The sequence below is a fragment of the Callorhinus ursinus genome, unplaced genomic scaffold (genome assembly GCF_003265705.2).
Source record: "Callorhinus ursinus isolate GAN/ISIS: 27379988/994484 unplaced genomic scaffold, GSC_fseal_2.0 scaffold24, whole genome shotgun sequence".
NCBI classification, from domain to species: domain Eukaryota; kingdom Metazoa; phylum Chordata; class Mammalia; order Carnivora; family Otariidae; genus Callorhinus; species Callorhinus ursinus.
Genome location: NW_027397086.1, coordinates 19,473,331 through 19,486,091, shown reverse-complemented (window position 1 = coordinate 19,486,091; position 12,761 = coordinate 19,473,331). Strand labels below are relative to the sequence as shown.

Here is a 12,761-nt window from a genome sequence, read left to right as displayed (position 1 = left end):
CACATCGGGCTCCCTGCTCAGCAGGGAGTCTGCTTCTCCCTCTGACCTTCTTCCCTCTCATGCTCTTTCTCTACCATTCTCTCTCTCTCTCAATAAATAAATAAAAATCTTAAAAAAAAAAAGAATTGGCATGGCCAAAAGTTTTCAGGTTCACTGAGTTGAGTGCTGCTTAAAAAGTGAATTTCCGACTTAGTCTTCCCCTTCCTCTGACTCCATTTCTGTGTGCACCACCGCTCGTGGTTTATGATTTAGATTTATGATTATAGCCCATGAGTGGTGCCTGTTCAATGTGTGTGAGCTTTACTTACCCTCCGGAAGAACAAAGCGTGTGACATTCCTATGTCTCTGTCTCTTTTGTCGATGCACAGAGCCTTGTATGCAGAAGCCGTTCAGTACCTGGAAAAGGTGTGTTCTCTCTCCGTAAGCAGACGGTTCACTCGCTAACCCACAACAGCCTGGACTCAGCAAGCAAGCACACTCAGGCCACTCAGCCATGGGCAAGGGGCCAAATGGAACAAAGGGGAGGGGGCTCTGTTCCCTTTCTATGGGGCTTCCAGGGGCGACTTTTCTTCCCTGTTCAGCAAAGACTACCAGGATTGCCTTTCTTTGGACCAGAGTAGGAAAATGGGACCAAAAATCAGTAAGCAATGTTGCTTACTTGTTATAGTGGCACAGTCTCTCCAAAACCAGTAAGCAATTCTCCAACCTCTCTATGCAAATGCTTGGAACACTGACAGGATCTTTTTTTGCTTAAATCTAGAAGAGGAAATCTACCAAATGTGACGCATGCATACCGATCACACATGAAGGCAGGGGACAGACTGTACCATGACCCATGAGATGGCATCAGAATCACCTAGAGGACTTGCTAGGACACACTGTGGGGCCTCACGCCCAGAGTTTCTGGGTCAGCAGGTCCGGATGGGGCCAGATGATTCTCATTTCTGACCTGTACCCAGTAAAGCTAATGCTGCTGGTCTGCGGACCATGGGTTACCACTGGTGACCCCAATCTCTCCAAAGTTAATCACTCTGAAATTTTTTAAGTGTCTGTAAAACACTCTGGAAATAACTCTTTGCCCACACTCCTCATCCCTAGAGAAATACCACAGAGAGTGCTCTCAGGAGCATTTTTACCAAACTGCTCTAGGCCATTGCCCAGAAGTGTTCTTCATCGTAATCATGGAGTTCATCCTCATCTGTGGATGGCTTCTAGTTCATCTCAAGAAGAATCCTGAAATTACAGAACCCTACAGTCAGAAGTGACCAATATGTTTCTGGTTCCAAGTATGGAGAAGGGCACATAGGTGGGCCCTCAAGGCAGTCCAAAGTGTTCTCTCCCCACATAACTCTACCCTAGCACAGAATACACTTGGGTCTGCGTATCAGTAAGACAATGATCCTTCTGGTCAGCTTTCCTTTTCAGAGAGTCCCAGATGCGGGGGTAGATCTTCCCACCCACAAAGCTAGCATGATACAATAGGTATGGGCTATAGAACAGCCCCCCAACCCTGCTCCTCCTCCTTAGGAAGTCAAGTAGAAGAAGTGTGAGACCCAAAGGAGAAGGGACATGAAAATTCAAATCCTGTGCTTGGTCCCACAGAGAAGCCTCCGTCCCTTGAGTAACTTTGAGCCTCTGGTTTGCAATCCATGTGGTCGTAAGGTTGTGGGTCTGAATGCTGACCACACATTAGAATCACCAGGGGGGAGCTTTCAAAAAGTGCCCCTGCTCAAAACCAGCTTGTCTAGACAGACATCTGTAAAAAAAAAAAAAAAAAAAATGGAAGCGGTGAGAATTTAATAAAGAGAAATGAAAACAAATGCCACCAAAGGACATGTACAAAGCACAATACTAGCTTTATTCATGATGGCAAAAAATGGAAACAGGACAATGGGAAAATATGGTTGGTTACTGGGAAGAGGCTGAAGGGAATTTCTAGAATGCTGGAAATGTTTATCTTGATCTATGCTGAGTGTGTGTGTGTTTGTGTATCTGTGAAAATATATGTGTGTGTGTGTGTGTGTGTGTGTGTGTGTGTATGTCTTTAAGATATACACTAAAGATTAGCACACTGCCCACATCATATATGTTTTATGCCTGATTAAAAAGTAAAATATAAATATCAATGCTCTGGCCCTAGTCCAGAGATTGTAATTTAGTTGGATATTCTCCAAGTCCCCTGATGATTCCCTTTTGCAGTCAGGGTTGGAAAGCACTGTCTTCAAGAACAGGGCCAACCCAGGTACGCGCCTAAGGTTGGAGGGGCAAAAGTGGGCCCCCAGCTCACGTATGGACCAACTCACCAGGGTTTACCACAGCAAGCACTTGTTTTGAGTCTCCTTTGCACACACACCATTTGGGGACTGGTGGTGGTCCTTGGCTGGTCAGGGGTCTTCCCATCGATTTTGTCAGCATGTGGTAGAGCTCAGCAGAGAGGAGCTTGGGATCTGGGGATGGTTTCCCCTAGTCCTCGGGTTGTGAGTGTGGCCACATCTGCTGTGGGCAGAACCTTAAAAGGAGCGAGCAAGGGTTTAGTATTGGGGGAGAATCTGGCAAGTGGAACCTGAGACTGGCAGGGGCAGGTATCCACGGCGGGGGCGGGAGTGGGGATGGGGACGGGCTCTCCCAGAACCCTCCAACCAAGAGAGCACTGCGCTTCGTGTGAAGGGGAGCAGCTCCCGCATTGGGACAGTATTTGCTGACCCAGCTCTCACGTTGATTCTGAGCGCCAGCTTGGGCTTAAAAACACTTGAAGTTTGGGTTGGCAGAAAGTACCACCAGCACCTTTTTCCTTCCTTCTTCCATTTCTTGGCCAAGGCTGAAATGTTGGCATGCTGCCCAGCTTTGGTTATGATCTTGGACTTGGGGAATTCAGGGGGTGGATTTAAACAGCCAGGTGGTAGATTCATCAATGAACAGACAAAGTGGAGATCAAAGGATTAAAAATACATACTGGGGGTATTGTCTTCCTGGAAAGAAGTGAAGGGGAAATCTTAATGTAACTGCCACAAACCCAGAGCCAAGGAATAACATTAAAATGAAATGTTCAATCCCTTGAATACTGTTTGTAGGAATCATATTGCTCATTAGCTGTGGAAGAAATGTAATCACAGCAGTAAGAAAAAAAAACCTACTTCAGGAATTTATGTGCAGATGGAAAATGTTGATGGTGGGTCAGTTGGGTCTTTCTAAACAATAATAAGGAGGAGGCCTAAAGGAATGTTCATGCAAAGTAGGGATAAACAATGCCTGGAAGGCTGGGGCAGGGTTAGGTGTTAAGAAGCAGAGTATTTAGAAAAAGTCACAGGGTTCTCTCTGGCCTTCAGATAGAAGTACCAATTTCACCATTGACAGTTTTCAAGTCAAAAATATTTTGAAAGGATTTCCTAGCTATGATGATATAGAAATAAATGAAGGGAAGGAATCAGAAGGAAGCAGTTTAACGTAGTAGTGTTAAAAGATAAACTGAGGCATAGTAAACATTTAAAGAGTTTATTTGAGCAAAAATTGATTCAGACCAGTTAGCCCCAAACTAAAAGGTTTGGTGGTTGGGATGCCCCACCAACAGGAGCTCAGGGAGAGACTTTGGTACAGCAGACAGGGAAGCAAAGTGAGGAAATTACTGATTTACAATAGCCCAATGCCTAGTTGGTTGTGTGTGACTGGTTGTCTTCAGGTTTCAATTTTGTAACCTAGAGGCATTACAGGTGGATTTGGTTTGCTTCTCTGGCAAAGGGGGTGGCAGTGCATACATGCAGAGATGACTCCTGCCTGTGTGCATAGGCCCCAGTTGGGCCAGCAGAGAGTAGATGAGACTGGGACACCTGGTGGACCTCTGATGCAGAGGGGGTGGGAGGGCTAGAGCTACGGGAGGGAGTCCCTCATCTGCAGGAGCCTGGGGGGGCCCCCACCTGTCCACACCAAGCCTACAGACCATGAGCTAGGTCACCGTAGAGAGCCAAGGGAAGAGAGACCCAAAAGACACCGCAGCCAATCACATAAAGAGCCGTCTGTGCTCTCTGTGCCTTCCACCCTGATGCCAAAAGGCTGTACCCTCAGAACAAGAGAGGGCTGTAAGAACAAGGAGACCATGCCCCCCGACGCCGGCCTTAAAGGTATGTGCTGCCTGGCTGCGCGGGGGCAGGGAGGTAGGTTGGTGGGGTCTAACTTGAGTGAGAGATAAGACCTGGGATGAAAAGTTAGGGAATCAGGCTGAGGTGGCATGAGGGGAGGCTGCCTCCTAGTGGGGATACAACAGAATTGCCAGCGAATGCCAAGGACTCTCCTGTCCTGGCTCCTGCCCCCAGGAGCTATTCTCACCTCAAGTCTAACTCAGCCAGGGTCATGTCTCCCAATGGCAATGCTGAGACTGGAGCCTGGAAGACTGAAGCCTGTCACCAGCAGCCACATCGGGGTGTCCTCGCTGTGGTTGGAAGGCTAGGAGACCCGATGCGGGACTCACAGTGTGAGCTGGTTGGTCTCAAGTTCCCGAGAACCTTCCTCTGCTCTAGCACCGTGGAGAGTGTGGGAAGAGGTTAGCTCCAGTCGTGCCCAGCATAGGAGAGAGATTGTCAGAGCGGTGGGTGGTGTGACAGCCCAGACTAAGCCGAACCCTTTGCCCGAGCAGGTGTGCAAGCCCATGGGTTGAGGAAACATGAGTGTGATTGAGCAACGGAGGGATGGTTCTGGTCCAATGCTCTCGGCAAAAGCAGCCCTGTGGCTGCTTTTGGAAGGATTCCAAACCAGCCCTGCTCTTGCCCTCTCTCCCTTCAAGTTCTCTGAGGGGAACACTTGATCCTCGGCCCCACCCCCAGCATGAGAACAGCTCAGTCCCAGGAAAGGTCCTGCTTCTGGGGCAAAGGCACCTCCCTGTCAGGTAGGCCTCGATGGCAGGCAGGCGGCTGGCTCTGACCTGAACTTGCTGACACCGACCTGGCCTGGTCTTGGCTGAGAAGTTTCCCCACTCGGACATTGTCTCTTGGACTCTGACCTTTTATTATTATTACTGTTGTTGTCACTATTTTTATTTATTTATTTGAGCGCAGGGGAGGGGAAGAGGGAGAGAGGGAGAGAGAGAATCTTAAGCAGACGCCCCTCTGACCACAGAGCTGAACCTGGGACTCAATCCCACGACCCTGAGATCATGACCCGAGCTGAAATCAAGAGTCAGACACTTAACTGACTGAGCCGCCCAGGCGCCCCGGACTCTGGCCTTTTAAACCCATCCTCAAGAAAAAGCAACTTCAGACTGAGGAATGTGGATCTAGAAGAGGGATTTGTGGAAGCCTAGTCAGGGGGGTGACCTGGGCCACATCTTGCTTCTCAAGGCCCGTGACTCCCCAGCGCCTGGCTCTCCTTTCTCCCCAGTCGGGGTCCTGCTCTGCAGTGTCTCTCACTGCCCCTCCTCCCTCTTCCCGTCCTCTCCTAAAAGACTGGAAAAGTCCTTAGAGATTTTTCAAGTAAGTAAATTATGCATTTTCAGGACTCACTCTGGACCCTGTCTTCTCTCTATATTCTGTATAGGTCAGCTGGCGTTCCCTCGCCCCATTCAGTACCTCCACACACTCATGCCACTTAAATTCACGTCCAGCCCCGAACTATGGTCTAATTTATCCACTGGCCCATTTGATATCTTCATTTGTGTGTCTCACGAACATCTCACACTCAGGATCCCTCAAACTGAACTTCTAATCTCCCTTCAGTAAATCCTAATGGCTCTAGCTCCAAAATACATATCCAGTGCATCTACTTTTTCCCCATCTCTTCGGCTCCTGCTCTTGCTTGACCTGCGTCTTTCCCACTGAACTTGCCTTGGCCACTTTTTCCCTGGTATTGCCTCTTAATGTGCCTCAACTCATTCTCCAAAGAACCACCAGAGTAATCAGGTTAAACTGCGCATTAAATCATTTTAGTCTCATATGTAAATCTCTTAATGGCTACTTACTGTATTCAGAATGAAATCTAATATTGTACTATGACCTGGCCCCCATCTGCCTGTGCAGGCCATTAGTGCTGCTCACCTGTGCCTTCCGTTTCTTCTCTCCTTCCGGGCACCTGGGATGATTGCATACCCTTGAAGTGAAGATAGGACCACAAGACTTGCTTGGGGCCATGAAACGTAAGTAGAAGTGATTTGAAAGCTAGTGCGTGACTATTAGTGCACTTTCTTCTCCTGCTACAGTGATTAGGGAAACCAGTGTTGATACTGTAGGTGCCATGAGACAGAAGCAGCCTGAGCTCCTGGCAGTACATGCAGAAGAGCTGCCCTGGGAAGTCTGCCCAAATCCACGTGGACTTTTCATGAGTGAAGAAGAGCTGCTGTTTTGAGCTTGGAGGGTTTGTTTCTGCAGCAAAACATAGCCTATCCTGACTGATACATTGTAGAAAGAGGGGTTACTTGTGGCAGTCCTCTTTAAAACAAAGCAAAGGACAAAGGGTTTTCAGAAAACCTCCTTGTTTTTCATTTGACTAGAAAAAAATTAACAATGGCTCTTACTGATTATTCGCAGAAGGAATTGCAACAAATCCCCAAATTGGAGTGGATTTCTGGGTGATCCAAGAAGCAGGCACATATGTATTTTTGCCAGGTAATGACACACCTGGTTAACCACTCTGGGTGTAGATTGGCCAGACTGGATCACCACTGGGGAAAAAAGAGGAAAATACAAGTGAAACTTTACAGAGAGATTATCTGATGTGAGGGAAAGGCACCTTCGGTGTGTTTAAATGTCATTACTAAGGTTAAACATTAACCAGGAAAGACCTACTCTCTTCCCAGCACCCGGGCAGTATCACCTGCTTCCCTTTGTCTTAAGTTTAATGGATCCCAGGGAAGATCTGAGTGCTTCAAATTTGGCTGAAAAGGGAGTTTGTGGGGGATACATATTTTCCAAGCAGGAGAATTTCCTTGTTTCCTGCTCAGGCTCCTCTTAACCATATATCTTCAATGACCCGCACTGTTTAATAAGAACTTAATTAGGAGAGAGAGAGCAAGGGAGGGGGGGTGAGACAACAGACAAATGGGATGGATGGATGGATGGATGGAAGGGCGGAAGGGCGGGGAGACGAGAGGGAAGGAGGGAGGAAATACACCTGTAATGACATTGGAACGTGCAGTCTCAGTGGAAGGGGAAGAGATGACCACCCTTCCTAAACACACAAAACAGTAGGGTTTTGTTTTTTATTTAAACCCACAGTGACCATACTTTGGGAGCCTCAGTTGAAATGGTATGGTCACTACCAATGAATGTAGTGACTTCTCAGTGAGCTGGTCTCCAGACACAGTAACCAGAAAAAGGCAATGCTCAGAGCTCATCTTCTCCAGATCATGTGAGAAATCATCAGAAGATATTGAAAACAAGACTGCCCACACCCATTGGCTCCAGGGCCCTGCTAAGGCATTCCTTTGGCTAGGGTGCCGGTGTTATGCTTCAAACTTCCCATTTCTAGGGACGGAAATGTCCTACTGGACCTCTCCAAGGAATGGGCATCTAGGGCTCCATAGTCATGTCTTTATATACAAACACAGTAGGGCCACATTGATCGGACAGCACTCTTTCATCCTAGACTGTGTGAGATCTGGCCTAGGCAATGTCTTCTTTTTTGAAGGACAAGACCATGTGTCCACCATGAAGTTCAAAATCCCTACAACTGAGTCAGTCCCGTTCTTGCTCATAGCTAGAGGCCCGAGTCATGGCTCTGCCTCCTGGGTTCTTTGATGAGGCCATCGATGGTTTCAACAGATATTTGGCTGAGTAGAAGACTTCAGGCTGGGCCATACAAGCCCAGGTTCCTGGCAGTTTGAGAGATCCTGGGAGTTTTCCTCTGGGGAAATGGATAGTGAGCTGGTTTTCCAGACCAGTGTGAGTTCTTTTTGGAAGGAGGAGGCTGAATGTCCTTATTTAAGCCAGATCCCACTGGCTTTATTTCGGCATTGCCCACCAGACATTCACGCTGGGCTGTTTGTAGGATGGTCGTCCCTTGCTGAGTCATCTGATTGTTTCCAAACAAGCCTGGGTCTCCTTCCTGAGGGAGCCTTTGCTCAGACCCCATGAGCTTATCCTTGTGTTTTACTGGAAGACTGGTTTCCTGGTGGAAGGTTTGGATGCAGCGGTACATCTCTAGGTGCGTGTGCCATGGAGACTCAGGGGCCCGAAGACAGCCTCTGTCAGCCTCCTCCAGCATCCCCTCTGCCTCAGGATCTGCCTCCTCCAGGGACAGTGAATGCCTTCTCTCCTTGTTAATCCAAACAGGACTGACCATGGACTCAGCAGGAACAGGCGTGTACCCTCCTGACAAAGCAAGGCACAAGCAGGGTCACCACTGGGACGTACAAGGGCAGCTCTGATTTTGGGGGTTTCAGAGCTTTCGAGCCGTAGGAATGCTATCCCAAAATGTCACGGAAGTCAGGTAGTCAGTACACTGCATGTGTGCACATACACATACATGGATCGCACATGATCCCACTTGCATATGCTCACACGTGTATACTCCCTCCCATGCCCACACATATGCTCTCTAACACACACTCATGCACAAGTATTCATTCATTCAACAAGTATTTATTGAGCACTTATTACGTGCCAGCCATTATTTATTCTAGGTTCTGGGAATATGGCAGCAAACATTGAGACAAAAATCCCCATCTTCACGGATATATTCTAGTGGGGTAGAAAGATGTAAGCCAACGAATATATTATAATAAAATTGCAGGTGGTAACCAATGCTATGAAGAAAAACTCAAGCAGAACAGAGTTTACTAACAGACTCCAGTTCTTAACTGCAGTGAGGGAGTGACCCCAGCATTCCAACTGAAAGAATGGTACGGACTCACATGCACACTGGCCAGTGGAAAAGAATACTCTTCAGTTATGGGGTTTTGTGTTCTGGGATTCCCGTAATGGTTTACCGCCCAAGGTGGAGGAGGGAGGAGCTGTATTTCAAAGCAGCTCCTTTTGAAGCACTGGCCCCTTGCCTTCTCCCATCCCACAGACACTGTTCTGGGAACACATTTATAGCACCTCCTGCTTCTCCGAACTGGCTGTAGGGATGAGGACCCAGACCAACGTCTCTCTTCTTTCTCAGGGTTTTGTTGTTGTTTTTTTTTTTTTTTTTACCACCTTATGGCACACGACAGTTTATGGTTGACCCTTGGTGGCAAAGACGGTTGTGGGAATGCCTGAAAGGTGTTCCAAAGCCTGCAGTTAGTTGCCGCTGAATCCTCAGCGGAGCTCCCCTGAGCATTCTGGCATTTGTCACGGCGGGAGGCCCTGCATGCAGGAGGGGAGAGACTGAGGTGCTGGGGTATGAAGGCAGAGGGAAGGCCCTGAGCTCCCGGTCTGGGAGTCTGAGAGAAACAGGACTGGTGCGGCCATCTCTGCAAACAGTGGAGGGCCTGAAAATGTGTTCCCACTTCAGGACTACCGGATTTATCTCAGCATGACAAACACGGACACCCTTACAAAAAGTCAAAATGTTATGTGCTTATTTGAGAACAGAGGAAGAGGGGACGTGATGGGAGAACCTAGGAACTAGTATCCTCTCCATTATGTCCACGTGGACAGGCAGGTCTTGGTTGCAGAGAGGAGCCTCCTTAGCTGTCAGTCCCAGCCTGGGGTCCGCAGGGGACAAGGAGAAAGACAAAGTGGGAGGGACACCTGGACCCTGACCCCCAAACAGATACTGCTGAGTGGTTGACCTCGCCTAGAAGTCAGAAGTCTTCCCTGACAAAGCAGAGTCTAACCAGAGCTTCTGGCATTAACTTGCCTTAACTGATCACCTGACGCTAGCTGCAGGGGGTGGGGGGAGTGCACTGAGTTACAGAGCCTGGGAGAAAGAGCCAGAGGGAGGGTTGGGGCAGGGAGTGGTGAGTTCTGTGGGGCATGTCGACTTGGACTGTCTTTGGGATGTGCCCATTACATGGATCTGTAAGTATGAATTGTGGGTCTGTTAAGCATTTAAGCACTTTCATTTGAGAGTGGTTTAATTTAATGTTTGCTGAATGACTGAATTAATAAACATGTTTGAGGATGGACTAGGTAGGGCTTTACGAACCTTTCAGTGTATACCCTGCAGAGATGGAGGGCTATTTGGCTGTGCCAGTTCGGTTCAAACAGAACCCACTGGCTGGCAACAGCCCAAGTAACGGGAGATGGGCACCTTCAGCTCCGGGGTACCACTTTTGTCTCCAAAAGGCAGCACTCTTCCTGCCCCGGATGGTGATGTCCCTCTGGCCCCTGATTCCTTCCCAGCTGGCCTAGTGCTGGGCGGGCCATTCAATGAGTCCTGAAGTGTACAAATAACCACAAAAACCCCCCAGGCGCAGCCTTGACCTTCCCATCTCCCTTGACCCATTCATTCCTCTCTTAGAGGGAAGGGTGGGATGGAGCCTTACGCTCCTAACTTCCCCCAGGAATAAAATCCGAGTTCCCAGAGGGAAGAGGCATTCTCCCTTTGAGGCTTCTGTATCTCATGCCTCCTTGGAAGTTGTTTGAGAGTTGTTTGAGATGGTGATAAGCAAGCACCGTGAGCCAGGGTGCCTCCTGAGTCCCTGAGGCCTGCGCTTCCTCGGCTGGCGCCAGGGCTGTTGGGAACACCACTTTGGCTCTCTCCAGAGCCAGTTCCTCAGCTTTGCAGGAGGTGAGACCCGGCGGGGAAGAGCTCCCATCGCCCCCCCCCCCCCGGCCCAGCAGGGGGCCAAGCCATAGTCCACTAGGCAGATCAGTCTGGTAAGGTGAGAACATAAGAGCTGAGGCCAGGTACGGCCAACAGCTGGCCAGATGCCTGCCTGAGGCCCCTGGAGGGGAACGGGGCCAAGCAGAGCGGCCCGGAACGGGCCTCCCCGCCCTGGCTCTGCTGGCATCCCTGCTCTTTCCCACCGGGAGGGCCCACAGGGCCCCGGCCTCCCCCTGGCCGCAGCCCACCACCCATTGCGCCCACGGCCAGGCCCCCCCTCCACTTTTGCCCCCAGCACCTGCCCAGCCCTACCTTTCGGGAGCACCACCAGGTGGGCCTGGGCCGTCTGCTGCCTTCGCAAGCCCGCGTACTGGGCTCGCAGGACCTGGATGCTGAGCGGGGGCTCTTTCCCCGGGGCCCGCGTCCCCGAGCCCTCAGCCATGAAGCAAGACCCCAGCAGCCGGAAATGCGGCCGGGCAGGGCAGGGGCAGGGCAAGCCCTTCATCTGGATCCGGGGGCGGGGATAAAGCAAACAGTGATGGGCGGGGCGTGGGAGGGGCGAGAAGGAGCAGCGGGGGAGGGGAGTGAGGGGAGCAGGTGGAAAGGTAAGGGGAAAAGGAGGGGGAGGGAAAGCTGAGGGGAGTGAAGGAAGGTGGAGCGGAAGAGGGGCTACCTGGAAAGTGGGGGAGGGAGTGAAGCAAGGGCAAGGGGAGGCAGACAGGTGAGGGGAAAGCGAGGCGGGGGTCAGGAACGGGGAGGGGAAAGGCAGGAGAGGGGAAGCGGGGAGAAGGAAGAGTCAGAGGGAGGAGGAAGATGGAGGAGGAGGAAGAAAGGGGTCCCCAAGAGGGAAGGAAGGAACAGGGGTCCCCAAGAGGAAGGGGGTAGGGCAGAGGGGGCTAACGGGATGAGAGAGGAGGAGGGAGGGACCTGGAGCGAGGGGCCGAGGGGCAGGGGGTGAGGGAGGAGGAGGGAACAGAAGGCAAGGCAAGCACAGCGGCTCCGAGTCCTCTGGGTGCCGGGGGAGGCGCTGGGCTCCAGGTCCTTCACCGCTCACTCCCAGGGTTTAGGGTCTAACTCCCAGAGTTCCTGTTTCCTGGCAGAGCCAGAGCCGATGCTGGGCCGTGCCAGGGGCCTGCTCAGCTCGCACCTCTTGGACTGAAACCTGGAATCTCATCAGCAAACCCGTCCGTTTGGTTTGCCTTGGAAAAGGCGCACCCTCTGCAGCCTCACGGAGCTGGCGCCTCAGGGATGTGCACGTGGCAGCCACGCCCGAGGGAACCCCAACAGGAAAGGTGCCCCCAAGTCTCCACTCACCCACCACACGCATCCCAGGAGAAAGCCCAGCCCCAAAGCCTGCCCTGGGGACAGAGCCCAGGGGAGCCCCAGCTCTCTGACATTTGCACCAGCCTCCTTGGTCTCAGCCTTCTCCAGCCCAGCAGGGAGCTGGTGTTTCTCTTACCCATAGCGAGGTGCGCCCTCAGCCCTGCTGTCCAACCCCACCAGCTCTATATCCCCTTGGAATCCTAGACCCTCTCTCCCCTGCGCCAGCTTGGATCTATCCTTGTGCCATCTGGTCAACAAAGTCCCTTCCTACTTGTCCTAACATGAGGCTTGCCGAGAACCAATTTCCCAACACACCTACAGAGGCCGTGGAAAGAGGGTAGTGGCTGAATTCTAGGAGCTGTTCTGGAGCTGAACTGCATGGGACCTAGTCACTGGGTGTGGGAGTGAGAGTAAATCGCCCCTGGGTAGTGTGTTAGTTTTCTAGGGCTGCTGTAACGAAGTGCCACAATTTGGGGAGCTTAAACAACAGAAATGTGTTGTCTTAGAATTTTGGAGGCCAGAGGTCCATGATCAAGGCATCAGTGAGGTTGTTCTTTTTCTGGGGACTCTGGGATAATCTGTTTTAGGCCTTTCCCCTGGCTTTTCTTGGTTTGCTGGCAATCTCTGGTGTTCCTTGGCCTGCAAAAGCATCACTTGATCTCTGCCCTTATATTCATATAGTGACTCCCTGTGAGCCTGTCTCTGTGTTCAGATTTCCCCTTTTATAAGAACAGCAGTTATGTTGAATTAGGACCCACTCTAAG

The 12,761-nt window shown here is 50.8% G+C and overlaps 1 protein-coding gene across 1 annotated transcript; it reads right to left on the bottom strand.

Moving 5' to 3' along the window:
• Window positions 1-7,172: 7,172 nt before the first annotated feature.
• Window positions 7,173-11,243, bottom strand: CUNH9orf152 (chromosome unknown C9orf152 homolog). The gene is made up of 2 exons (XM_025888743.2): window positions 10,987-11,243; window positions 7,173-8,291 (listed from the first exon to the last, which is right to left on the bottom strand). Exons 1-2 carry the CDS (start codon window positions 11,177-11,179, stop codon window positions 7,765-7,767), a joined length of 720 nt encoding a protein of 239 aa, XP_025744528.1. The 5' UTR covers window positions 11,180-11,243; the 3' UTR covers window positions 7,173-7,764.
• Between the last annotated feature and the right edge of the window lie 1,518 nt (window positions 11,244-12,761).